The following is a 27,209-nucleotide window of genomic DNA, read 5'->3' as shown; positions in this document are numbered from 1 at the left end:
ATGTGTGTATACATGCTTATATATGTGCCTGTGTGTGAACCATGCAGCCATGGACAGTGAGGATGTGGATCCATTCATTCAGGAAGTATACTTGAGCCACCACCATGTATCACACATTATCCTGGTCATTGAGGATACATCAGTGAAGAAACAGACAAAAACCTCTGCTCTCCTGGAGCCTCCATTCTAGTAGTCAGACAACAAACATACAAATAAGTCAATTACATAGAATGCTAGAAAGTGGTAAGTGCTGGGGAATAAACAGGGCAGATAAGGAGGATTGGGAGTGTTGGGGTAAAGGGCAGGATATAGTTATTAACACAAAACGATGTCTGCCATGTACTCTTGAATGCACTGCCTAAACTGCAATTTCATATGACTTCCTTGTATTCCAGGGGAAACTCATTCAGGCAAGTTCAGCCCTTTATGAGGAATTCCCCTGTGGTCACATTCCAATTCCTGGACCTGCTGCCACCCTCAGAACTGCATGCTCCTTCTTCAGACTTTCTAAGAATGACTCAGGTCATTGGTGGAGTGAAGTCAAGATTTCCAACTCAGTCACCTGAAGAGATGGAGATACCATTCATGGAGCTGGAGGTCCCTGGAGATTTGGGAATTCAGATAACAAGCTAAGATAAGGGTGAGCTACTGACTTGACCTCTCTCTGCGTTAGTTTCATATTCTGTAAAACCAGGCTAATGATGGTACATTATGTGTTGTGAAGACTAAAATAATATGTGAGACGTAACTGGCATAGTACTTGGCACAGTGTAGGCACTTGAGAAAGACTGATTTATTATTTTTGCTATTTAGGCTACATTGACTTTAAGCTGACTGAGAGATATCCACGGGGATATGTCTAGAAACAGTGGACTATGTGGATAGGGAACTCAGCAGAGGAGCAAATGACAGAGATTTTGGGGGTGATTAAAACCTTGGGGGTAGATGACAACCCCACAGTGAAGAAGAAAAAAGAAAAGAGAGCCAAGGATCTCATCTTGGGAAGCACCAATGTAAATGGGCAGAAACAGGAAATGCCAGGAAAGAATCATTTTTTGTTTTGTACTTACAATGGCTAGAAAAAAATATAATTTTACTTGTTTCTGATTTCTTTTTTTTTTTTTTTGTGAGATGGAGTCTCGCTCTGTCGCCCAGGCTGGAGTGCGGTGGCATGATCTTGGCTCACTGAAACCTCTGCCTCCCGGGTTCAAGGAATTCTCCTGTCTCGACCTTCCAAGTAGCTGGGATTACAGGCGCACACCACCACGCCTGGCTGCTTTTTGTATTTTGGGTACAGACGAGATTTCACCATGTTGGCCAGGCTGGTCTCAAACTCCTGACCTCAAGTGATCCGCCTGCCTCAGCCTCCCAAAGTGCTGAGATTACAGGCGTGAGTCACCATGCCTGGCCAAATATGTAATTTTTTTTTTTTTTTTTGATACGGAGTCTCACTCTGTCGCCCAGACTGGAGTGCAATGGCATGATCTCAGCTCACTGCAACCTCTGCTTCCTGGGTTCAAATGATTCTGCTGTCTCAGCCTCCCGAGTAGCTGGGATTACAGGCACCTGCCACCATGCTCAGCTAATTTTTGTATTTTTAGTAGAGACGGGGTTTCACCATGTTGGCCATGCTGGTCTTGAACTCCTGACCTCAAGTGATCCACCCTCCTTGGCTTCCCAAAGTGCTGGGATTACAGGTGTGAGCCACTATACCTGGCCATATATACAATTTTTATTTGTCCATTATTCCAGAATAAAGCTGGAAGAAAAAAAAAGAGAAAAGAAAAGGAAAGAAAAAAAAAAGATTAGTCTGGATGCTAGGGATGTTCATTGCTATTGGTTTCAACATTGTTTTTAGCCCTTTTCTGTAAACAGAGATTTCCAAATCAAATTCAGGACTGACGGGTGTTTATTTAACTTCTTCTATATGACATCTGTGTCCTCTTTCTTCCACATTGTAAATTCTTGTTCTCAAGGACACAGGAGATGATAGCATTAAAAATCCCATTTATTTTAGAATAGCATTTGTTTGATCTATATTACACAGAAGTCTCAGAATAAATACTGACTGGCACCACCAGTTATTATGGAGAACAGTTGATTTTTTTTTTCTTTTGAGATGGACTTTCACTCTTGTTGCCCAGACTGGAGTGCAACGGCACAATCTCGGCCCACCGTAACCTCCGCCTCCCGGGTTCAAGCGATTCTCCTGCCTCAGCCTCCTGAGTAGCTGGGATTACAGGCATGGGCCACCATGCTTGGCTAATTTTGTATTTTTAGTAGAGACTGGGTTTCTCCATGTTGGTCAGGCTGGTCTCGAACTCCTGACCTCAGGTGATCCACCCGCCTTGGCCTCCCAAAGTGCTGGGATTACAGGCGCGAGCCACCGTGCCCAGTTGATTTTTTTTTTTTTTTTGCATATGCTACCCCCTTGCTCTCCCTGCACATTTTTTCTGGTTTTATTATATACATATACATAGTTAGAGTATCTAATCGTTACATAATACACTTTCTTCCTTTTAATTCTCATTTAGCATTAGTTCTTTTTTTTTTTGAGATGGAGTTTCGCTTTTGTTGCTCAGGCTGGAGTGCAATGGCGCAATCTCGGCTCACAGCAAACTCCACCTCCTGGATTCAAGCGATTCTCCTGCCTCAGCCTCTCGAGTAACTGGGATTACAGGCATGCGCCACCACACCCGGCTAATTTTGTATTTTTAGTAGAGACAGAGTTTCTCCATGTTGGTCAGGCTGGTCTCAAACTCCCGACCTCAGGTGATCCGCCTGCCTTGGCCTCCCAAAGTGCTGGGATTACAGGCATGAGCCACCGCGTCCAGCCAGCATTAGTTCTACATAACTGAACTTAATGCTCATCACCAGGCCTTATGTCAATGTCTTTCTAGTCATTTTGGTTGTCTGAAGTTTATTCTCTAGTAGATTCCTCAGGAAAAGCTCATGGGCATAATATTCCCTGAGATCTTGCATGCTGATAATAGTTTGATTATGCATTTGAAGGTCAGAATAGCTGGGAGGTAGAGGTAAGAGGATTGCTTGAGCCAAAGAACTTTAGACCAGCCTGGGCAACATAGTGAGACTATTTCTACAAAAATAAAAGAATAAAACACTATTAAAATTAGCTAGATGTGGTGGTACACTCCTGTAGTCCCAGCTGCTCAGGAGGCTGATTGCACCACTGCACTCCAGCCTGGATGACAGAGCAAGACCCTGTCCCCTCACACCCCCCAAAAAAAAGAAAGAAAGAAAAATGATGGTAATATAACATAACTTTCTTTGTAGAGACAGGGTCTCTCTCTGTCACCAGGCTGGAGTGCAGTCACAGCTCACTGCAGCCTTGATGTTGGCCCAAGCAATCCTCCCACCATAGCCTTCTGAGTAGTGGGACTACAAGTGCATGCCATCACATTCAGCTATTTTTTGTATTTTTTTCCTATTTTGACCATCCATGTCAGATTTTTTGTTGGTATTTTTGGTAGAAATAGGGTCTCTCTATGTTGCCCAGTCTAGTCTCGAACTCCTGGGCTCAAGCGATCCACCCACCTCGGCTTCCCAAAGCGTTGGGATTATAGGCATGAGCCACCACACCTGGCCAGGGCTATTTTTCTCTTTCTTTTCTTTCCTTCCTTCTTTCCTTCCTTCCTTCCTCCCTCCCTTCCTTCCCTTCCTCCCTTCCTCCCTTCCCTTCCTTCCTTCCCTTCCTTCCCTTCCTTCCCTTCCTTCTTTTTTTTTTTTTTTTTTTGAGATGGAGTCTCACTCTGCTGCCCAGGCTGGAGTGCAATGGCATGATCTCAGCTCGCTGTAACCTCCGCCTCCTGAGTTCAAGCGATTCTCCTGTCTCAGCCTCCCGAGTAGCTGGGATTACACGTGTGTGCTACCACGCCTGGATAATTTTTGTATTTTTAGTAGAGACGAGGTTTCACCATGTTGGCCAGAGTAGTCTAGAACTCCTGAGTTCAAGTGATCCGCCTGCCTCAGCCTCCCAAAGTGCTGGGATTACAGGGATGAGCCACCATGCCCAGCTCAGGGCTATTTTTCTAATAATAGTTTTGTATGGGATTTGATCTTAATACTTTTACATTGCTAATTTTTATGTGAAACTAGTTTTCCTGAATTTTCAGAAGGAGGCTTCACCAGAGAGTTTTTCTAACTTCAAAAATCTCTTCCTTTTATTGTTTTCACATAATGTGAAAATGACGGTGGCTTTGGTCTGAGCTTTTTCTGGCTCTGTTCCTCTCTCTCCTTTTTATCTGGATCTCTTTCTCCCCCTTTTCTTGTCTCTGTGCTGCTTAATTTTGATCCTGCTCTTAGTGGCTTATCTGTGGGTTCAGTACCATAAGGGAGCCCTGGCGGGTCAGTGCTGAGAGCTCAGGGGACAAGAACTTCTCCAGGCCCTTTGGACTTGAACGAAGGCATTGGTGCCCTTGCCCTCGCCTGCTACCGTGATGGCTGTTTCAGCAGCTGTGTGCCGCCCCCCAGAAAATGCCCATTGCACTTTCCAGGTAACACCTGTTGACTACATCTCAAGTCATACAAATCAGAGGCAAACTGAAGTGTTTATGCCCCTACATTTATCAGTCATTGGTTAAACCCGCCCCTGGGGAATGGGGAAGCCCCAGGCACTTCCAACGTGATGCAGGCAAATTGGTCCTGGCAGTCTGAGGGCACCCGTGCGACTAAAAGATTCCTTCATTCATGTGGTCAAGAATGGCTCATTTTTTGTACAGCATGGTGACTGTAGTTAATAATACTGTACTATAGAGTGTAGATCTTAAGCATTCTCACATAAGAAAAAGTAACAATGTGAGGTGATGGATGTGTTAATTTGGTTGTAGTAATCATTTTACAATGTATACATATATCAAATCATCACATTGTACACTTTAAGTATATACAATTTTATTGGTTAATGATACCTCCGTAAAGCTGAAAAATGGCTCATTTTTACATTTCCATTTGGCATTGCATTAAGGGTCATGGAAGGGGGGAAATAGAGGAGTGAGAGGGTACCCCCATTCCTTCTAATAGCACATTTTGAGAGTGGCACACATCACTCTTGTGCACATCCATTGGCTGGAACTTAGTCACAGGAAGTCACTTAGCTGCAAGGGAGACTGGGAAATGTAGTTTTTAGCTGGGAAGCCATATGCTCAGCTAAACTCTATTGTAAGGGAAGAAGGGGAAAATAGGTACTGGGGAACAACTCACAGTCTCTTTCATTAAGAGTGATGGGAAAGAGTGAAAGGAAAAGATGGGTGAGGTAGGGTGACAGGCTCCCACTTCCAGGCAGGGGTTTGAGGGAGGAGGAGGATGCATGCTGAGGTGAAGGCCATTTTCATTGTGGTAAGAGATAGCTGAGTTTGGAGGCAGAGAAGACAGAAACTGGGCTGACATGAGGGTTGGGGAAAATGGAACAAAATAGGCCGGGCATGGTGGCTTACGCCTATAATCTCAGCACTTTGGGAGGCTGAGGTCAGGAGTTCAAGACCAGCCTGGCCAACATGGGGAAACCCTGTCTCTACTAAAAATACAAAACTTAGCTGGTTGCGGTGGCAAGAGCCTGTAATCCCAGCTACTCCGGAGGCTGAGGCACAAGAATCACTTGAACCCAGGAGGCGGAGGTTGCAGTAAGCTGAGATTGTGCCACTGCACTCCAGCTTGGGTGACAGAGCAAGACTCCGTCTCAAAAAAAAGTAAAAAGAAAAAAAAATGGAGCAAAACAGAGGCCAAGGGCCTTCTTAGCTAGACATGGCCACATGACTAAGTTCTGGCCAATAGGACAGGAGCACAACAAGCAATGCAGCTTCCTCATCATACTCTTTATTTCCAACTTTTCAGTTCAGGGGTACATGTACAGGATGTGCAGTTTCGTTACATAGGTAAATATGTGCCATGGTGGTTTGCACAAATCATCCCGTCACCTAGGTATTAAGCCCAGCAGCCATTAGCTATTCTTCCTGATACTTTCCCTCCTCCCCAACTTCGCTTTTTTGGTTTGTTTGTTTGTTTGTTTTTTGAGATGGGGTTTTGCTCTGTTGCCCAGGCTGGAGTGCAGTGGAGCAATCACAACTCACTGCAGCCCTGACTCCTCAGGCTCAAGTGATCCTCCCACCTCAGCCTCCCAAGTAGCTGTGACTACAGGCACACACCACCATACCAGGCTAATTTATTTTTTATTGTTTAGGTAGAGACAGGATCCTGTTATGTTGCCCAGGCTGGTCTCAAATTCCTGGGCTCAAGTGTCCTCCTGCCTCAGCCTCCCAAAGTGCTGAGATTACAGGTGTGGGCCAGGAAGCTGACCTCTACCATACCCAACTCTTAAAGGGCAAAATGCTTGCCCTCTACTTCCTTGTTTCTCATCCCTGTGGCCTGGAATGTGAATGTGGGGTAATGAACACCATTTTTTTTGTTTTTGTTTTTGTTTTGAGACGGAGTCTTGCTCTGTCGCCCAGGCTGGAGTGCAGTGGCGTGATCTCAGCTCACTGCAACCTCCGCTTCCCGGGTTCAAGCAATTCTGCTGCCTCAGTCTCCTGAGTAGCTGGGATTACAGGCACCCGCCACCACACCTGACTAATTTTTTTGTACTTTTAGTAGAGATGGGGTTTCACCATGTTGGCCAGGCTGGTCTCCAACTTCTGACCTCAGGTGATCCACCACCTGGGCCTCCCAAAGTGCTGGGATTACAGGCGTGAGCCGCCGTGTCCGGCCTAATGAACATTCTTTTTTTTTTTGAGATGAAGTCTCACTCTCGTCCCCCAGGCTGGAGTGCGATGGTATGACCTCAGCTCAGCTCACTGCAACCTTCGCCTCCCAGTTCAAGTGCTTCTCTTGCCTTGGCCCGCCCGAGTAGCTGGGATTACAGGCGCCTGCCACCATGCCTGGCTAATTTTTGTATTTTTAGTGGAGATGAGGTTTCACCATGTTGGCCAGGCTGGTCTAGAACTCCTGACCTCAGGTGACCCACCCGCGTCAGCCTCCCAAAGTGCTGGGATTACAGGTGTGAGCTATCACGCCCGGCCAAACATTCTTAAACCATGTAGATGGGTGCATAATCTTGGAGTAACAAGATAGATGGTGTTTGGGCTCCTTGTAGATCAGAGGCACCCTATCCCCTGGCTACCAGCTTGGTCTCTTACAAGAGAGAGAAATAAACATCTATGATATTTAAGCTACCGCTATTTGGTATCTATTAAGGCAGGTGCACGAATATTTTAGCTAATATGTTCACATGTTGACTGACTGATTCAATAACCTAGGAGCACACACATGCCAGTATCACATCAGATGCCAGGAGCCACAAAGACACAAGTCCACAAGGGCCTGGTGAATCAGGGAGCTGACTGTGTCTGACAGGTCAGAACTGTTTCTCCCTGAATCGATACCTCTTTCAGGACTTGAGTTTCTGCACCTGCAGCACAGGCCTCTTGAGACTTTTGGGCCCTTGAAAGAGTTTTGGATTCAAGCAGGAGCTTATCCGAGAACAGGAGCACTCATGCGGAGAGGATGTGCACAGAACTCACAGGGGCTGGCGCCCAGGGACCCTCACAGGGTCTAATTTCAGGCTTCGCAACACATACCAGCATTTTATTTTTATTTTTTTCCTTTTTTGAGACATAGTCTTGCTCTGTCACCCAGGCTGGAGTGCTGTGGAGCGATCTTGGCTCATTGCAATCTCCGCCTCCCAGGTTCAAGTGATTCTCCTGCCTCAGTCTCCCAAGTAGCTCGGATTATAGGCATGCACCACCATACCCAGCTAATTTTTGTATTTTTAGTACAGACAGGGTTTTGACATGGCCAGGCTGGTCTCAAACTCTTTGCTTCAGGTGATCCGCCCGCCTTGGTCTCCCAAAGTGCGGGGATTACAGGCATGAGCCACTGCACCCAGCCTATTTTTATTGGTTTTTAAAAATTCTTTGGTTGTTATTTAAGCCATTAAATAGAAATACCCTTTAAACAATCAAACTATATTGGAAATATATAAAATACTGGAGAAGCCCTTGTTTTGATATAAACAGGTCTGAGTCATTGACCAGTGTTTTGAAAAAGTCAGTTTAAGTGGGCAATCATAAAGACACATACAGATCTTAGTCACTTTGTTTTGATTTCAAACACAAAATTCACATTCAGACAAAATTCACATTCAGGCACGAATTTTTCTTTGGGTATCTTGACTCAAATCACCCTTTGACTTTCTTGCATAAATCACACCCACAAGCCTATAATTTGTCACCTGTTATTTCCAATTTCTTTAAACTTAAAGACGCTTGTGAAGCAATCTGATGTAGCACACTTCTAGATTTTTAGGATTTTCCCGTAATAGTTTATCTTTCACATCTAATTCAACATGTCAGCAAATCTCTTTGTGTATTACTTCCAAAGCATTTAACGTAGTTTGCAAGAAAACAATTGTTTATGCACTCATATTTCATCAATATTAAATTAATATTTAATTCAATTATATGATTACAATGACAAATACACCTGGCATAAACAGGCTAGGGACACATCCAACCAAAAGGCAACTCAACCCAGAGATAGCTGAGTTCTTGCTTTTCTAGACCAGAGGTCATCAAACTATGGCCCTGTGGGCCTGTTTTTGTACATTCTGTGGGTTAAAATGCCTTTTAGGGGCTGGGTGTAGTGGCTCACACCCGTAATGCCAACACTTTGGGAGGCCAAGGCAGGTGGATCACTTGAGGTTGGGAGTTCAAGACCAGCCTGGCCAACATGGTGAAACCCCATCTCTACTAAAAATACAAAAATTAGCCGGGCGTGGTGGCATGTGCCTGTAATTCCAGCTACTTGGGAGGTTGAGGCAGGAGAATCTCTTGAACCTGGGTGGTAGAGGTTGCAGTGAGCTGAGATCATGCTGCTGCACTCCAGTCTGGGTGACACAGCAAGACTCTGTCTCAAAAAAAAAAAAAAAAAAAAAAATGCCTTTTACGCCAGGCACAGTGACTCATGCCTATAATCTCAGCATTTTGGGTGGCTGAGGCCCAAGGATCCCTTGAGCTCAATAATAATAAAAAGAATGGCTTTTAAAGTGGTTGAATCTGTAAGCAGTTGAAATAAACTAAACAAATTTTATGACATGAAAATTATATAAAATTCAAACTTTAATGTCTGTAAGTAAAGATTTACTGAAGCACTACCATGCCCATTCTTTTTTTTTTTTTTTTTGGTGTATTGAGTGGCTGCTTTCAAGCTACAGTGGATGAACCTAAGGGTGTCAACAGAAACTGTATGGACCACAAAGCCTAAAATATTTACTATCTGGTCCTTTACAGAGTTTGCTTACCTCTGTTCTAGAGAGAAGCCTGAGCCTTGGGTGCGCACCACACCACGGGTATCTGTTACTGTGTTTTGCAGAAGCTTCAGCTAAGAGGGAGGGCTCCTAAGAGAGCTCCTACCACAAAAAGTGAAAATCCCTTACTTCTTGGCATCGCTGTTTCCTAAACCCACCCCCCACTCTTCCCAAGGTAGCTTCATGGTTTGCTTCCTCACTTCCTTCTTGGGCTCAAGTGATCCTCCAACGTGGTCTCCCAGCGCACTGGGATTACAGACATGAGCCACTACACCCGGCTCTGATTTTTCTCTATAGCACTTATCAGACATATTCCATGCTTATTTATTTATGTATGTATTCATTTATTTGAGACAGATTCTCACTCTGTCACCAAGGCTGGAGTGCAGTGGCACCATCTCGGCTCACAGCAACCTCCGCCCCCTGGATTCAAGTGATTCTCATGCCACAGCCTCCTGAGTAGCTGGATTACGGGCGCCCGCCACCGCGCTTGGCTAATTTTTGTAGTTTTAGTAGAGACGGGATTTCACCATGTTGACCAGGCTGGTCTTGAACTCCTGGCCTCTGATGATCCACCTGCCTCGGCCTCTCAAAGTGCTGGGATTACAGGCGTGAGCCACCGCACCCAGCCTCCATGCTTATTTATTTATTTTCTATTTTCTGTCGCTAAAATGTGAGCTCTATAAGGGCAAGGATTTTGCCTGTTTGTTCACTGCTCTATCCCAGTGCCTAGATCAGTGCCTGGCACACAGCAGGGACTTAATAAGTGCTTGTTGATGAGGATTGAATTACTCTTTTTTTTTTTTTTTGAGACAGTTTCCCTCTGTCGCCCAGGCTGGAGTGCAGTGGCGCGATCTTGGCTCACTGCAACCTCTGCCTCCGGGATTCAAGCAATTCTCCTGCTTCAGCCTCCAGAGTAGCTGGGACTACAGGCACGCGCCACGACGCCTGGCTAATTTTTGTATTTGTAGTACAGATGGGGTTTCACCATGTTGGCCAGGCTGGTCTTGAACTCCTGACCTGGTGATCCACTCACCTCGGCCTCCCAAAGTGCTGGGATTACAGGCGTGAGCCACCACGCCTGGCCTGAATTACACTTGCTGTATGACAACCTGCTGTCTGTAGGACCCTGGGCATGAGGAAATGCCTGAGAGTGGAAAGCAGTGGAGCAGTGCTGCACAGTGCATGGTGATCAAAGAGAGGCCTTGTGTGTGGGGAGTGGGTATGGGCAGGTGGGTGATGGGGTACAGAATTCTAAGCCTCTGGGGATGAATGGCAGAGGCCACACCATCTTGATGAGTGGCCCTTGAGCCCACTGGACAAAGAGAATTGTTGGCTGGGGTCCAGGTCCATATTCTCCCTGACTTGGGGTGGCCTTGCCAGGTGTTCTCAGAATGGGGACCAAAGGAGCCCTTTGATTCTGTCCCCTCCCCTTTGATTATGTCCCCTACCCTTCAAGGACAAACTGGAGGCAGGTCCTGGTCTCACTTCTACAAAAACAATTGTTTCTGAAGTTTCCCCCCTTACACCCTAGATATGTCTCATGGCCACTGAGTCATGCAGCAATGATGGGTGTGGGTGTGTGGATGGGGGGGTGGCTGAGCCCATTGATCGAGGGCTGAGACATCTTCCCCGCTAATCAACAAGTTAATAAGCTCTTCGATGAGGAGGCGGTGATTAATGAACCAATCAGCTTGCCCTATAATTGGGGAGTGAGATTGGAGGGTGGGAGTATGATGGATAGAGAGGGTTTGCGAGGATGTGCGGCTGGCTCCTGGTCCACACTGAGACCACCTAGGGGCCCATTTACTTTGGCTATAAATGAGGAAGTGACTTCTTCAGAGGTTGTAGCCCGAATTCAGGCCACCCCATGCCCTCTAGCTTCTACAGTGTCTCTCCTCTCTTCCCATCTGTCCTTGGACCCCACATTCCCCAAGACATGACAGGGTTCCAGGGATGTCAGATTCCCCGTGGCCATCTCACAGGTTCCTTCATCTCTGCCCCGAATCGGTGCACTAGAAATACCCTACCAGCACCATGGTTAGTGCCGCTGCAGGGTCAGAAGAGCAAATAGCCCCCTACTCTCTGGTATCCTTGTCCCTGTTAGCTTGCAGGGTCCTTCTCTAGGCCCTGATCCCTGGGCTCACAGATGTCCTAACCAGCCCCCACTGCCCCCTCCATCCTAGGGTGAGCACCTGTCTTTTGTCTTTCCATGGAGGAATGGAATTCTTTGATTTCCGCTGTCTCCCCTCCAAACAGGACAAAGGCTGTCTCTGTCTCTCTGTATGTGTTCTGGGAACAGCTCATACTGGGGCTCCCCTATGACATGGCCATGTCTCTCCTTTGAGACTGGGGTTCTTGAAGCGCAGGGGTGTGTCTTGCCCCCTGGATGAGGGCTCCCTAAGAAGAATGACTTTTCTCCTCCCTCCAAGGGCAGGATCTATGTCCCCTTGTCCTGGTGTCCTCTTCCACCCCCATGCTTAGCAGGGCACCCTGGTGTTTCCTGGGATGTGGAATCCCATGGGGCCTGACTGGCTGATAAGGAGCCATTTCCGGAGAATGCAGGTGATTGAACCCATAAAATGGTGACAGAGAGCCCTGAACTCCCCATCTCAGGAGAGCTCTAAAAATAGTGCCCACAGCCATCTGTCCTGGGGCTGGAGGGGCTGGCTCAGAACCAAGGGCCTGGACAAGTTGGCCCCGTCAGTCCCTATGGGCTGATGGGACATCTGGAAGTACTAGAGGTCTGGCCAGGCCAGGGAGAGGAAGCTGGAAGGACTTTATGGGGAGACCTTCCCACAGCCCTTTCTCCTCCTGGGCAGGTGGGTTTGAGAGGGTTGGCAGTCTGAAGGTCCTTCTCCTACTCGGCCTCTCCGAGTGGGTGTGGGCCCCAGACTTAGTCTTCGGGTCCCTGCTTCCAGGCCTGCCTCTGGCGCCCCAATGGCTACTCCAGGTGCTGAGCCTTTCTGCCCCTCACAATTGAGAGGTCCTCTTCCTGGGTTCTGCCTCACCCTGCTTTTCCTGTTTGAATCGTGGGTGAGCTTGGCTGCTCCATCACCTCCCAGGGCTTCAGTTTCCTCATCAGGAAAATGGAGATAAACTCAGTTCATCATCTTGTGATGCCTGAAATTATGCACTACCCGGTGCACAGTAGGTGCTTAATAAACAAGTCCTTTCCTTCAAAGGATCTGGGCTTAGAGCCCAGTGGAGACTGCCACGGGCTGGGGACAGTGGCATGTGCCTGGGAAGCCTTGGCATCACTCAGGCCCAGAAGACACCAGTGCCCTGAATGACACCTGCATAGGGGTGGAGACACTGCCTTGGGAGGGGGCTCTATACCACACATGGCTGGACTGGGGTCTGTGTGTGCCAGTCTGGATACACAGGTGGCCGACTCAGCTTCTTCTGGTGGGGGGATTGATTTCTGCCTCCTCCTGCCTCTTTTCCAACTCTTTAATAGAGAGAGGACATAATGGAGTGTTCAGAGAGGCCTCTCCCCCAAGACACCATAAACTGTAGGTCAGGAGCCAAGGTCAGGTGCTCCCACCCTGCCTCCAGGAGACTTTCCCCAAGAGGTCCTGTCATTCCTCAGCCCTTCTCCAAGGTATTACTGAGCAGAGGTTGAAAAGAGTTGTCTTTTGTAAAGAGTGGTCACAGATCCCACGGACTGGAGGGAATGTGTCCACCCTCCCACGCCCCAACTCCCACCCAGGGACAGGCTAGGGAAGATAGAATTTCAACCCTGGTCCTAGGGGCTGCCCCAGGAGTCTAGATCCAACCGCTTTACTTCCTCAGGAGGCTAGACCTGCCACTGGGGGGCTCTGGGGTGAACATGGGGTTCAGGCTGAGTACCCCATCCAGTGAGACCCCGAATCTGAGCATGGCAGCTGCCCCCTCAGCTCCTGCGAGGTGGAGACATCACGCACTGGCTGGGTATAAGCTCAGCGATCTGACAAGGGTGGAAGGAGGGAGGAAGAAGGACCCACCCCCTGCTGGCTCCCCCTCCCCCTGGGACTCCCCCTCCCTTTCCAGGCGGGGATATAAGCCCCACAAGGAAAGCGCTGAGCAGAGGAGGCCTCAGCTTGACCTGCGGCAGTGCAGCCCTTGGGACTTCCCTCGCCTTCCACCTCCTGCTCATCTGCTTCACAAACTATCGCTGTGAGTGGCTGGGGGCTCAAGCATGGTCTGTACCGGGAAACCCAGGCTGTTTTTGTGGGGAAACTGAGGCTGGGATGGTGGAAGCTGGGGGTGAGTGGTAGGAAACTGGATTGGAGGGGGCCATCGGAGGTGGGAAGGAGGCCAGCAGCGGGGGTGGGGGTGGGGAGACAGGCAGGGCTTATGCCCCTCTGACATGAGGAAACTGAGTCAGGAGACGGTGCAGTGCCCAAGAACACACAGCAAGCCCGGTGGCTGAGCCTTGGTCCGGTACCAGCCCCAGGGAGAGCGTCGGAACGCGGCCCCGACGGCAGCCACAGCCTCCCGCCGTGTAGGGTCGAGGCTTGGAATGACCCACGTCCCAATGTCTCCTTCCCAGATGGTGTTCGTGCGCAGGCCGTGGCCCGCCTTGACCACAGTGCTTCTGGCCCTGCTCGTCTGCCTGGGGGCGCTGGTCGACGCCTATCCCATCAAACCCGAGGCTCCCGGCGAAGACGCCTCCCCGGAGGAGCTGAACCGCTACTACGCCTCCCTGCGCCACTACCTCAACCTGGTCACCCGGCAGCGGTGAGCGCAGGCGCGAAGCGGGACCCCTGGGGCTCTCACCCTGAGGTCCCGCTCCACCTGGGGGCGTGGCCAGATCTGACCACGCTCTTCCCTTCCCCGCCCCCAGGTATGGGAAAAGAGACGGCCCGGACACGCTTCTTTCCAAAACGTTCTTCCCCGACGGCGAGGACCGCCCCGTCAGGTCGCGGTAAAAGCGCCCTCGTTACCACACATCCTGCCTCCGAGAGCGCGGCCTGGCCCTACCCTGGCAACATCACTTGACGTCTCCCAGGCTCGCCTCCCCAGATCCAATTCCTTCCCCTTCGCTTCCGCAGGTCGGAGGGCGCAGACCTGTGGTGAGGACCCCTGAGGCCTCCTGGGAGATCTGCCAACCACGCCCACGTCATTTGCATACGCACTCCCGACCCCAGAAACCCGGATTCCACCTCCCGACGGCGGCGTCTGGGCAGGGTTGGGGTGCGGCCCTTCGCCCGCGTCTCGGTGCCCCCGCCCCCTGGGCTGGAGGGCTGTGTGTGGTCCTTCCCTGGTCCCAAAATAAAGAGCAAATTCCACAGAAACGGAGTGTGTGCCTTTGTATTTCCTTTCTTTTCTCCTTCGTGGAGGTGGCATCCCGTGGAAGTGGAGGGTGGAGGCGTGGGGGCCAGGGAAGAGAAAACCGACTTGGACAGAGGCGCCCCAGGACAAGGCTGGGGCGGGCTGCGGAGTTCCCTCTGCTCGGAGCCCAGGGAAGACTCGACCACCCAGCCTGAAGCTGGACAGCGCCCAGACCAGGAACTGCTGTGGAAGGAACTCTGGTCGAGTGGGGGCAGGGGTGGATGGAGCTCTGGAAGAAGGGGCGGGGACGGGCCACAGGAGCCTGCTAGGCAGCCTAGGAGAGCAGATGGGGTCAGGGCTGTCCCTTCCCCACCCCGTGAAGCCAAAGACGGCTGGGGGACGAGTCGGGCACCAACACCCCGGGGCGTTTCCCCAGGAGCTGTATTACTAGCGCCCAGGGCTGGAGTGGCTGGAGGTGAAGTGTAATCCAAAATGGGGCTGTGGAGGAAGAGCTTGTGGGGGTGAGATGGCTGTATGTGTGCTGGCCGGAGAGGCAGGCCATTTCTACCTTCCCCCTTTCCCTGAGTAGAGGAGCACTGGGAGTGTGGAGGCTGCCCTATCCCTAAGAAACCGCCCTTCCCCATCTCGCTGAATTCACACTCAGTGGATAAGTCACAAACTGTTTTTCTTAGTGACAATGCCATAGGGACGCCCTCCATGTACTCCCCTCCCCTGGACTAGCTACTGAAGCCTAAAGGCTCTGTGGATGTTTAAACTGGAATCCAACTCGAATCCCTTACCACTCTGCACCTATTCCAGAGCCTGCCTGCAGATTGATCTCCCCTGACATCCACCCTTCCCTGCCCCTTTCCTCCAAAAAGCTTGCCTTGACTGCCCAATTGCACTCTTCCTGCCCTCTCTGGCTGCCCAGCTCTCAGGGCCTCTGCTGTGTTCACTGAGAGTTCTGTCTATGTCTCTGTGTCCTGTCTCCCTCCTGGGGCCTCAAGAAGGAAGGGCCTATGTCTCCTTCCTGGGACACAGCCTCCTGTATCTGTGGGCTGTCTTCTGGGACTCCAGTTCAGCAAGACCTACCCAAATCTGAAGCAGGGCGCTAGGAGACGAGGGGGAAAATCAGGTTGAGGTCAAAGCCTGTGACCTAGAGAGGGGAAAAATGACAGGAAGGCTGGGGGCATCCTTGCAGTGGATCAGGGTTTTTTTTTGTTTTGTTTTGTGTTTTAGAGACGGAGTTGTTGCTTTTGTCGCCCAGGCTGGAGTGCAGTGGTGCAATCTTGACTCACTGCAACCTCCACCTCCTGGGTCCAAGTGATTCTCCTGCCTCAGCCTCCCGAGTAGCTGGGGCTACAGGTGCTCGCCACCACACCTAGCTAATTTTTGTATTTTTAGTAGAGACGGGGTTTCACCATGTTGGCCAGGATGGTCTCGATCTCCTGACCTCGTGATCTGCCTGCCTCGGCCTCCCAAAGTGCTGGGATTACAGGCGTGAGCCACCCCGCCCGGCCTGGATCAGGGTTTTTAAGGACTATTTGCAGTTCAATAGTTCTGGAAGGAGAGAAGACTCTAAAGCTGACTCTGCCATAGCTGCAGAGAAGTTCCCTGCTTGGACACAGGTCCCTTGGGGGCCACAGGGCTCTGACACCCACCCTCCCCTGTGCTGCCCTCCAGCCTCCCTGGAGGTAGAGCTGAAAGGGTGAGGCAGAGGAGGCAGGTGAAGGTCACTGGCTATGTGGATTCTGATGCTCTGCGCCTTTGCCCAGGCCACTTTACCTCCTTGCAGAGCCTTTTCCCTCTCTTAAGCCTGGAAGATACTCTCAGGATAGTGGTCACCTCCTCCCGGAAGCCTTGCCTGATTTCTTGGTGATGGAGTTCATTTCTTTGACTCCCTCTCCCCACTGATTATCTTAGACCCACTTTCCATCCTATTTTGCCTCCTGTCTTCTCTCCTGCAGCAGGACAGGTGGGACAAGAGCACACAGTGGCTGCCCGAAGCTTTCGTTCATTGTGTGAGTGGGGAGTGGGAGGATGTGTCTGTGTGTTGGTGTCCATGATCCCCTGTCTATTGGTCTGCCTGGGAGAGCTATAGTCAGTTTAAGGCGGATGGAAGAAAGACCTGGTATGAATTAGGCATGACCACAGACAATTTCTGCCCAGCTTGACATGTCTCATTGGCCATCAGTGACATGGGTCCACCTCATGTTCATTTTGAGGAGTGTTGAGCAGTTTAGGGTAATAATATTATTAATAATTATTATTAGTATAATAATAATGACAATAGCAATAATTATTTTTTCCAAAAAGCACTTATTTATGTGCGAGACACTGAGCTGTTTGTTTTACATATATCATATTACTAGGATATTGATTTGGCTTAAAAAAAACAGGTGGAATTAACAGTGGCTTAAACAAGATGGAAATTTATTTCTCTTGCATGAAATGTGAGTGGCACCTGGAGAGTTGGCAGTTGTGCTCCATGAGGGCATCCAAGAGCCCAGGCTCCTCTTTTGTGGCTTCCCCATGCCCTCATCTATATCATTTACAGGACTGAAGACAGCCCACCATGGCCTCATCTGTGTTCTAGCCAGTGGCAAGGGAGGGAAGGGGAAGGTAGGCACTCTGGTTACTATGTTGTATAATAAGCTACCCTAAAACTTCGCAGCTTCAAGCAACCATTGTACATCACTCAGGATTTTGTGGGTCAGGATCAAGAAGTGCTCCCCCTGGCAGTTTGCTTTGAGTCTCACATGCGGATACTATCAGAAGTTGGCAGGGTTGCGGTTAAGGATCCACTGGGCTGATGCCTGAGAAGGCTCATTCGCATGCTAGTGCCGGCTGTTGAGTTCAGCCGGGGCTGTTGACCATTGTACCTACATGTGACCTCTCCATCCTGATATTCTTGGGGTAGTTGGACTTACATGGTAACTGGTCTCCTGCTTGGAGTATTTCAAGAGAATCAGATGAAGGTGGCATTGCTGGTTAGTTTGCTAGGGCTGCCATAACAAAGAATCACAGACTGGGTGGTTTAAACAACAGTTCTCATGGCTAGCAGTCTGAAATGAAGGAGTTGGCAGGTTGATTCCTTCTGATCTGTTCCAGGCCTCTCTCCTTGCCTTGAAGATGGGTGTCTGAGCTGTGCCTCTTCACATCATCTTCCCTCTTTGCATATCTGTTTCTGTGTCCAAATTTCCCCTTTTCAAAGGAGACCAGTCCTACAGGATTAGGGGCTCACACACTGTAGTATGACCTCATCTTTTTTTTTTTTTTTTTTTTTTTTTTTTAGATGGAGTCTCGCTCTGTTGCCCAGGCTGGAGTGCAGTGGCATGATCTGGGCTCACCACAACCTCCGCCTCGCGGGTTCAAGTGATTCTGCCTCAGGCTCCGGAGTAGCTGAGACTACAGGCACGCACCACCACACCCGGCTAATTTTTGTATTTTTAGTAGAGATGGGGTTTCACTATGTTGGCCAGGGTGATCTCAAACTCCTGACCTTGTGATCCGCCCTCCTTTGCCTCCCAAAGTGCTGGGATTTCAGGCGTGAGCCACTGCGCCTGGCAACCTCATCTTAACTAATTACATCTGCAATGACCCCATTTCTAAATAAGGTCACATTCTGAAGTACTGGGAGTTAGGACTTCAACATATGAATTTCAGCGGGGACACAATTTAACTCATGACAATCATTTTTGTGACTCAGCCTCAGAAGATATGGCATCATATCCCATATTCTGTTGGTCAAAGCAGTCACAAGTACCCTCACATTCAAGAAGAGGGGACACAGACCCCACTGTAGAATCACACGAGATAGATATTTTTGTGTCATCTTTGAAAAATATAATCTGCCATAGGTAGGCACATCCATTCCTAAAAACGGAATGGCAAAAATCACTTTAACTCTCAGCCCATTGGCTAAAGCCTAGTCTCATGGCCCCACTTAGCTGCAAAGACAACCTATGAGATGTGTTTAGTTGAGTGGCTGTGCGCCCATCTCGAGCTCTTTGTTTTTAAAATTTTTTTAAATTTATAAATGGATTATCTTTTTTTTTTTTTTTTTTTGAGACAGAGTTTTGCTCTTGTTGCCCAGGCTGGAGTGTAATGGCACGATCTCTGCTCACTGCAACCTCCCCCTCCTGGGTTCAAGTGATTCTCCTGCCTCAGCCTCCCGAGGAGGTTGGATTACAGGCGCACACCACCACGGCCCAGCTAATTTTGTATTTTTAGTAGAGACAGGATTCCACCATGTTGGGCAGGCTGGTCTTGAACTCCTGACCTCAGGTGATCCACCCGCTTCGGCCTCCCAAAGTGCTGGGATTACAGGTGTGAGCCACCGCTTCCAGCCATATGTAGGTTATATAACAAACCTACATATGTACCATCTCAAGGTCTTTGATGATGAAAGGAGAATGTGGATATTTGGGCACCTAACATTATCTGCTAGGAACATGATGTCCTTTGAATGTCATCTAGAAATCATCTGGGCCTATCTCTTCATTGAAGCAATGGGAATCCCAAGGCGGACAGGGAGGGAGGCTTGCAGGAGGCCTTAGAGTGAGGGACAGAGGTAAGATATCTCACCCTGAAGCAGTTCTGTTTCTACTAAACGTGAAATCTAAACTCTTTGCCAGAAACTCAGGCTTTTCATAACACCCCTTCCTCCTTTGGTGGCATTTCACGCAGTTTCTGAGTGTGCGCCCCTAAAGTGCTCAGCCCCACTGCCACAGAGCCCTGCTTCTGTGAAATAGCATTTCCCCCTGCCCCCAGCCTTCAAGGCCACTTCAGGCCTCATTTCCTCCAAGAATCTTCCTGCCCTGCCCTCCCTGTTTACCTCCCCAACACTATTTTTTTTTTTTTTTTTGACACAGAGTCTTGCTCTTGTCACCCAGGCTGGAGTGCAATGGTGCCATCTCGGCTCACTGCAACATCTGTCTCCCAGGTTCAAGCAATTCTCCTGCCTCAGTCTCCCGAGTAGCTGGGATTACAGGCACCTACCACCATGCCCGGCTAATTTTTTGTATTTGCAGTAGAGACGGGGTTTCATCATGTTGGCCAGGCTGTTCTCAAACTGTATTATGTAGCTTGGTTTAGTTTCTATTTCGGCAAGAAAGAAGCCTTCCTCTTTGAGAAAAATTTGGAGCGGCAATGATAGGATTTGCTGTTGCAGACACTGGAGACAGGAAAGGAGAAATACTGAACTCTCCCTGTGTGTCTTCAGGAGGCCCTGGAGGCAGATGGAGTTCCCAGGGCAGAGAGAAGTGGAGGCAGAGCCCAGCCTCCAAGTTAGTGGAGTGAGCCCCCACTGGGTCCTGAGTTGGCTCAGAGTGGGTGAGACAAGGGGGTCAAGGTATGTGTGTGCATGTCACAACTATCCCCAGCCCAAGGGTTTCTCCAGGGCATAGGTCCTGGCATCTGGGGGCAGCTACCCCCCAATCTATCCCTTCCTCTGCTGCTGCCATTTAATTTTGGAATAAGACATTGGCCTAAGAGCTGGGCCAGGCTCTGGCCAGTGGCGGGTTGGGATTTGGGGGAGGGGGGGGGCGGGTTCTGCAAACAGGGATAAAGCCAGGCTGGAACCATGTAGACCTGGGTTTAGTCTTGACCCTTCCTGACTCCCATGTGACCTTAGACAGCCTCAGCTACCTCACTGGGCCTCGGTTTTCTCATCTGGTAAGGGCGAAGAGTAATTCCTGCCTCCCTCACAAGGTAGCAAAGAGGCATTTGTAAGATGATCTCTGAGTAAGGTTCTGAAGCGCAGGGCTAGGTGAGGGACGGCTGCCAGCTTGCTGCAGGGCCACAGCCAGTTTCTTCCCCTTTCTGAACTTTCGTGTCCTCACTTTCAAAAAAAGCCATCCTGGCCAGGTGCAACGGCTCATGGCTATAATCCCAGCACTTTAGGAGGCTGAGGTGGGTAGATACTTGAGCCCATCTCTCCAAAAAATAAAAAATAAAAAAATAGCAGGCCATGGTGGCACGCACTTGTGGTCCCAGCTACTTGGGAAGCTGAGATGGGAGGATCCCTTGAGCCCAGGAGATATCGCTGTAGTGAGCAATGATCATGCCACTGCACTCCAGCCTGGGTGACAGAGTGAGAGCCCATCTAAAAAAAAAAAAAAAAAAGGCAAGCCATTCCCCAGCTCCTCACGCAAGCCATTCCCCAGCTCCTCACTCAGCTTTGACCTCTTTGTAGAACGCTTACTTCTTCATCACCTCCCGCTGCCCCCATGAGGCCCAGAACAGATGTGCGATGAATGACCATTCATTGGTTGATTAACTGAAGGCAGCAGGGATTGCAGTTAGACAGCCAGGACACAGGGGTGGGGTGGGGCAGTGTGTGTGATGGAGGACTCCGTGCGGGCCAAGCTGCTGCCCTGGGGTCATGTATGTGGGGGCCCCCATTCCCTTTGCTCCTTTACCTGCCTTCATTCACTCTGTGACCTCAGGTGTTTCTGGGGTGTTCCTCTCCTAGTCTCATAGCACTTACTTCATCCCCATCACTGCCAGTGGCCATCCGCCTTGTGCCAGAGGGCGTGGTGTTAGGCAGGGGAAGAGGTACCACTATCATCTTCATTTAGTGGGTCTGCAGGCCAGGAATTGGTGCTTTCTTTAAGCAGGGCTCTGTGGCAAGGACTATGGGAATGTTACTGAAAAGCGGTCCTGACCCAGACCCCAAAAGAGGGTTCTTGGGGCTCACACAAGAACGAATTCAGGGTGATTCCGCAGAGTAGAGTGAAAGTAAGTTTATTAGATAAGTAAGGAAACAAGGGCCAGGTGCGGTGGCTCATGCCTGTAATCCCAGCATTTTGGGAGGCCAAGGCAGGAGGATCGTTTGAGCTTGGGCAAAAAAGTGAGCCTCCATCTCTACAAAATCAATCAATAAATAAAAGCCTATGGCTACTCCATAGGCAGAGCAGCCCCCAGGCTGCTGTTTGGCTATTTTTATTGTTATGTCTTGATCATATACTAATAAACAAGGGGTGGGTTACTCATGAGTTTTCCAGAAAAGAGGTGGGGATTTCCCAGAACTGAGGGTTCCGCCTCCTTTTAGACCATGGAGGGTAACTTCCAGATGTTGCCATGGCATTTGTAAACTGTCTGACGCTGGTGGGAGCATCTCTTAGCATGCTAATGCATTATAATTAGTGTATAATGATCAGCGAGGCCAGGCACGGTGGCTCATGACTGTAATCCCAGCACTTTGGGAGGCCGATGGGGGCAGATCATTTGAGGTCAGGAGTTTGAGACCAGCCTCGCCAACACGGTGAAACCCCGTCTCTGCTGAAAAAGAAAAATCAGTGAGGGCAATCAGCGGTCACATTCATCACCCTCTTGGTTTTTGCGTGTTCTTACCAGCTTCTTTACCTCATTCTATCAGCAGGGTCTTGTGACCTGTATCTTGTGCCGGCCTCCTATCTTGTCCTGTGACTAAAAATGCCTAACTTCCTGGGAATGCAGCCCAGCAGGTCGCAGCCTCATTTTACCCAGCCCTTGTTCAAGATGGAGTCGCTCTGGTTCAAACACCTCTGACAGGAACACGTCAAGATGAGAACCACTGCTGTGTTCTAGACATAGTGATGCAGTTAGGCTTTGCGTCCCCACCAAATCTCATCTTGAATTGTAATCCCCGTAGTCCTCACGTGTCAAGAGAGCGACCAGGTGGAGGTCATTGAATCATGGGGGCGGTTTTCCCCATGCTGTTCTCGTGATAGTGAGTGAGTCGTCACGAGAGCTGACGATTTTATAAGTTGCTCTTCTCCCCTTTGATCAGCACTTCTCCTTCCTGCCGCCTTGTGAGAAAGGTGTCTTGCTTCCCCTACGCCTTCTGCCATGACTGTAAGTTTCCTGAGGCCTCCCCAGCCATGCTGAACTGTCAGTCAATTAAACCTCTTTCCTTTATAAATTACCCAATCTCAGGTAGTTCTTTTTTGTTTTTTGTGTGTTTTTTGAGATGGTTTCTCACTCTGTTACAGCCCAGGATGGAGTGTAGTGGCACGATCTCAGTTCACTGCAACCTCTGCCTCCCCGGTTCAAGTGATTCTCCTGCCTCAGCCTCCCAAGTAGCAGGGATTACAGGCATGCGCCACCACGCCCGGCTAATTTTTGTATTTTTAGTAGTGATGGGGTGTCACCATGTTGGCCAGGCTGGTCTTGAACTCGTGACCTCAGGTGATCCACCCGCCTCAGCCTCCCAAAGTGCTGGGATTACAGGTGTGAGCCACTGCACCTGGCCTCGGGCAGTTGTTTTCAAAGCAGTATGAAAATGAACTAATATACATGGCCATGGCAGTAGAAAGCACATCTACTACCACTTCCTCCTGGATTGTCACTACATCCCTGAAAGGACCCAGAAGAGGAATCTGTTGTTTGCAAAGGAGAAAAGTGAAAGCTACAGTTTGGTTGACATTTGTGGAGTGCCTATTATTTCTTAGGCACTTAGGTTTACCTCTGCAACAGGATAGAGCTATAAGTGGCCCTGGCGTCTGAGTCAATCCCTAGATCCACTGTCTGTTGGGTGGGGCTGGGTCTCCACATGAGTAGCAGCCAGAACAGGTCCCTCCAAGGCCGTGGTCCTGTGGGAGCGCAGATCCTTTTAACTAGGGTTAGAGCCTGGCGCTCTCTGGCGGCGAGCTGCAACCTCTACCCGCCAAACCCAAGGCCAGGCTGAGACCAGCCACCAGTTCACATCCTTGTTTTACAAGTGGAAAACCTCAGTCCAGAGAAAGGCCCGGGCTTGCTGAGACAGAACGACTTTCATATTTGCCTTGTGGAATGTAAGTTGTCTGGTGAAGCATTATGGCTCTTCTTGTTAACCAAAATCAAAATTGAGAGGGTCAAGGCAGAACACTGATGTTTGCTGAGCCTTCCTTTATTCTCCCTATCTTGAGATGGGCGTGATGAGCCTATTTTACAGAGAGGAAAAGTGAAGCTCAGAGAGGCTAAAGAAACTACTTTCCCAGGCTCACACAGCCAGCCAATGGCAGAGCCAGGATTTGGACCTAGGTCTATCTGACTCTAAGCCCACCCTGCCAGATCCCTGGAGTTTCACCTCCAGTCCCCTCTTCCCCAACAGGCCCCCGCATCCCCCAACTTCTTGGTATACTGATCTGGGACAGCAGAACGTCAGCAGTCCTAAGTTCTTAGCTCCGTACTCGGTGTCACCGTGTCATTCAGACACAGCCAGTTACCACTCCTTGGCCTAGGCTGGGGAGGGAGACTGGGGGCTGGGAAGAGACGCTGGGCAGGGGAGACTCAAGGGCTTCTGGTGGGGGTGGATTAGTGGGGTTGAGAATCTAAGCCAGAATTCGGAACCTCGGCAGCTATGAGATCTTGAGCAAGCGTCTTTACCTGTGTGAGTCTCAGGCTTCTCAGCCAAAAAGTGGGAAATTATACCAATACTTTGACAGCCCCACTTAGGAAAAAAACAGTTCAGGTTTGGAGTTAAATTTTGAAGTTAGATTTTGTTTCAAACTCTGGATCGCCCACTGACTGGCTGTGTGGTTTGGGGCCAGTGATTTGACATCTCTGAGCAGATTTCAGATCCTGAATCTGTAAAATGGGTTGTTGTGGGGATTTAGTGAGGTGACTGAGCTGGCAGCACTTTGGAAAATGTGAGGCTTTACAAATGAAGCTGGTTTTTAGCACTTCCCTGGAATGGGGGCTCTGAGATGGGGAGGGAAATGGCTACTGGAAACTGGCACTCCCTCAACCTTTCCCCTGAACCCAGGCACATGAGTTCTCATTCTGCATCCTATGCACCCACCAAATGGGTTTCTCCAAGCCTGGCACCCCACTCCTTTCCACCTTGCCTGAGGACCTGAGGCCCCTTCCCTCTTCCCACCTTGTTCTAGTTGCAAGCTGCAGAGGATGGCCTGAGTTTCCATTCTTCAGCCTGGAGGCTCTGGCTGTAGCCTCAATCTTCCAGCTGCAGCCTCAATCTTCTGCCCCGAGAGAATCCGTTGGATGATTTGGGTTGATCTTTGGGAAGCAGGAGAGCTAGTTCCAAGGCCTATGACCAAAACCTTTCAGTCACTCTCAAGTCCCAGAACCCCATCTTTCTTGAACCAAGCCTGCTCTGGTGCCCAAAGGGAAGGGGTGTCAGTGATGGGGGCCCATAGGAGACTTTTACTGTGGTCCAGTTTTATCTGTTATGCTGCTGGTCTGGCACCCACAGCACTGCCCTGTCCCCCTCCCGTCTCTGGCCTCAGTACTGGCGTTGCCAGTATCAGGAGACAGTGAGAGGAGGGGTAAGGGCTTCGGAGCGAGAGAGGCTGACAGGAGGCGGGGACTCTGGGGGGCTGAGGACTATAAAGCGGCCCAGCGAGGGCAGGGGCTCATCCGGCCTGAGGCAGGTGCTCACTTGGTCTAGTGCCCATTTACTCTGGACTCCGGGTAAGTGGGCTCAGCCTGCCAGGGGCTCTGGGGGCCTTCCCCAGGCTGGGGCCTGGGATGGAGAGGAGTTGGTGCTTTGCAGGGCCAGGGGCCTTGGGAGGCCTAAGGTCCTGCTTGGGTCTTGCTTTCTGCATCTGGACAGACCTGTCACGCTAGAAGAGCCGTCTGCTGACTGCACGTGCATGTGCACACTCGTGTGCATGGCTGTGAACTGGAATGTGTGACTGTGACCTTGTGAGTGACTGGGGTCCCTGTGTGAGTGCTTTTGCCGGTCTGTGCAGGACGACATGGACAATAGCGTCTTCTCCAGGACCCATATCTGTGTCTCTATCGCAGGGTGGAGGGCCAGACCCACAAGGCCATGGATTTTGGTCCTTGGCTTCCCGAGTTCATTCTGTGTCCCTCACCCTGTGGGTGACCTGGCATGCCCTTATTGCCACTAACTGCTGCCTCCTCGGAGCCACGAGGCCCTGGATGTCATGAGTCCCGTGTCTCCAGGACTCATGTCCCCATTTTCTCTGCTATACTTTTCTAACTTTCGAGGCCCTGGCTTGCTGGGCTGCTCACAGGACAGGCTGTCCGTGCCTTCAGAGCAGTGTCTAGGAGGTGGAGTGGTCAGCTTGGAGTGGCCTTTTGCTCTGCCCCCTTGTCCCCAGGCTTGGAGAAATGGATGATGGGCTAAGGGGCTGGGTAGATGGGCCCTGCTTCCTGGGCACGTGAAAATCTGCAGCCCGGGCTCTCCACCTCCCCTCTGCTTGCTCCTCAGATGGCTGCCACACGCCTCTGCCTCTCCCTGCTGCTCCTGTCCACCTGTGTGGCTCTGTTACTACAGCCACTGCTGGGTGCCCAGGGAGCCCCGCTGGAGCCAGTGTACCCAGGGGACAATGCCACGCCAGAGCAGATGGCCCAGTATGCAGCTGATCTCCGTAGATACATCAACATGCTGACCAGGCCTAGGTGTGTCCTACAGTCGGGGAGAGAGATCCCAGCCCCTGGGACCCTGGGCCCACTCCACATTCCTGGCCACACCCTATGCCCAGCCCCAGCCCCTTCCAGGCCTGCTCTTGGGAAAACAGGGCATCTGTGCTGAACAGGCCTAGACCAATGTGCCCTGGGCAAGATGGTGCCTACAGGCAGATATGAAACAGGTGGGCTGGCACCTCAGCACAGTGCTTGCCCCTGCTGCCTCTTCCCTCCCAGGTATGGGAAAAGACACAAAGAGGACACGCTGGCCTTCTCAGAGTGGGGGTCCCCGCATGCTGCTGCCCCCAGGTGAGTTTGACTCCCTGTCCTGTCTGTCCAGCTCCCTGGGGCTGAAATGGGGGTGGTGGGACTGAATCAGGGCTTGGAAAAGTGTAGTGGGGGGTGGAAGAGGGAGAACAGGAGCCCAGGGCCAGCCTGAGGCCTCCTGAGGGCACGAGGCCTACCCCCTACACTGCCATGTCCTGCCCTGTCCTCACAGGGAGCTCAGCCCGCTGGACTTGTAATGCCACCTTCTGTCTCCTACGACTCCATGAGCAGTGGCAGCCCAGCTCTCCCGTCCGCACCCTTGGCTCTGGCCAAAGCTTGCTCCCTGCTCCCACACAGGTTCAATAAAGCAAGTCAAAGCCACAGCCTGTCCTGTGTCTCTGTGGACCCCTGGTGGAGGCAGCAGGAAACGCCAAATGCATGGGAGAGAAAGGGGAAGGCAGGGCAGAGGAAAAGGGGATCATCCAGAACGTTGGCAGGGGTCATCAGAGTCACTCAGCTCATCCTCTCCCCTCCACAGAGGGACAAGTGGTGGCCAGAGGAAGGCAGGGACTTCTCTGAGCAGATGGTCCTTCATGGTCCTTCAGCAAGTCTGTGAAGCGGCAGTCTTGAATCTTCCCAGTTCAGCACCCATAGACCTTCCCAACACGGCCTGATGACAACCCTTCCCCAAGTGCACCCCTCACCAGTGCCTTACTGCAGCCTAGGCAGCAGAGGCACCAAAATTTATACGAAAGCGTCCTTGGCATGGGGGCAGGGGCACAGCCCAGCCTGGAAGAACGATTCTGGTGCTACGGCAGTCATGGCTGCATCCAGGGGCCTGAGCTGCCGTCCAGAAATTTGGAGAGTGGGCTGCCCTGAGAGGTAGTGAAGTCCTGGGCACGGGAGGTACTCAAGCTGCTGTGGAAGGGGAGGAGGCTAGATTAGCTGAGCGTTCCAGCCACCATGAGTAGAATCTGTAGATTGCATACTCCAGCCCTGGGAGGACAAGGAC

At 50.5% G+C, this 27,209-nt stretch overlaps 2 protein-coding genes across 3 annotated transcripts; both read left to right on the top strand.

Annotated features, from left to right (window-relative positions):
• The first annotated feature begins 13,845 nt into the window (after nucleotides 1–13,845).
• Nucleotides 13,846–14,599, top strand: PYY (peptide YY). The gene is made up of 3 exons (XM_024235522.3): nucleotides 13,846–14,038; nucleotides 14,145–14,225; nucleotides 14,353–14,599. Exons 1-3 carry the CDS (start codon nucleotides 13,851–13,853, stop codon nucleotides 14,375–14,377), a joined length of 294 nt encoding a protein of 97 aa, XP_024091290.1. The 5' UTR covers nucleotides 13,846–13,850; the 3' UTR covers nucleotides 14,378–14,599.
• A 10,312-nt stretch (nucleotides 14,600–24,911) lies between these two features.
• On the top strand, nucleotides 24,912–26,578 carry PPY (pancreatic polypeptide). 2 transcript variants are annotated; one of them, XM_024235027.3, is made up of 4 exons: nucleotides 24,912–24,967; nucleotides 25,734–25,924; nucleotides 26,168–26,239; nucleotides 26,430–26,578. In XM_024235027.3, the coding sequence occupies exons 2-4, from the start codon at nucleotides 25,734–25,736 to the stop codon at nucleotides 26,452–26,454; spliced, it is 288 nt and encodes a 95-aa protein (XP_024090795.1). In that variant the 5' UTR covers nucleotides 24,912–24,967; the 3' UTR covers nucleotides 26,455–26,578. The 2 variants fall into 2 exon arrangements, with proteins under 2 accessions (XP_024090795.1, XP_002827502.1); XM_002827456.5 differs by lacking the exon at nucleotides 24,912–24,967 and adding an exon at nucleotides 25,114–25,201.
• The last annotated feature ends 631 nt before the right edge of the window (nucleotides 26,579–27,209 follow it).

This window comes from Pongo abelii, chromosome 19, assembly GCF_028885655.2.
Source record: "Pongo abelii isolate AG06213 chromosome 19, NHGRI_mPonAbe1-v2.0_pri, whole genome shotgun sequence".
In the NCBI taxonomy this organism is placed as follows: domain Eukaryota; kingdom Metazoa; phylum Chordata; class Mammalia; order Primates; family Hominidae; genus Pongo; species Pongo abelii.
Note: the sequence above shows the minus strand (reverse complement) of the source record. Positions and strands in the feature narration are given on the sequence as shown.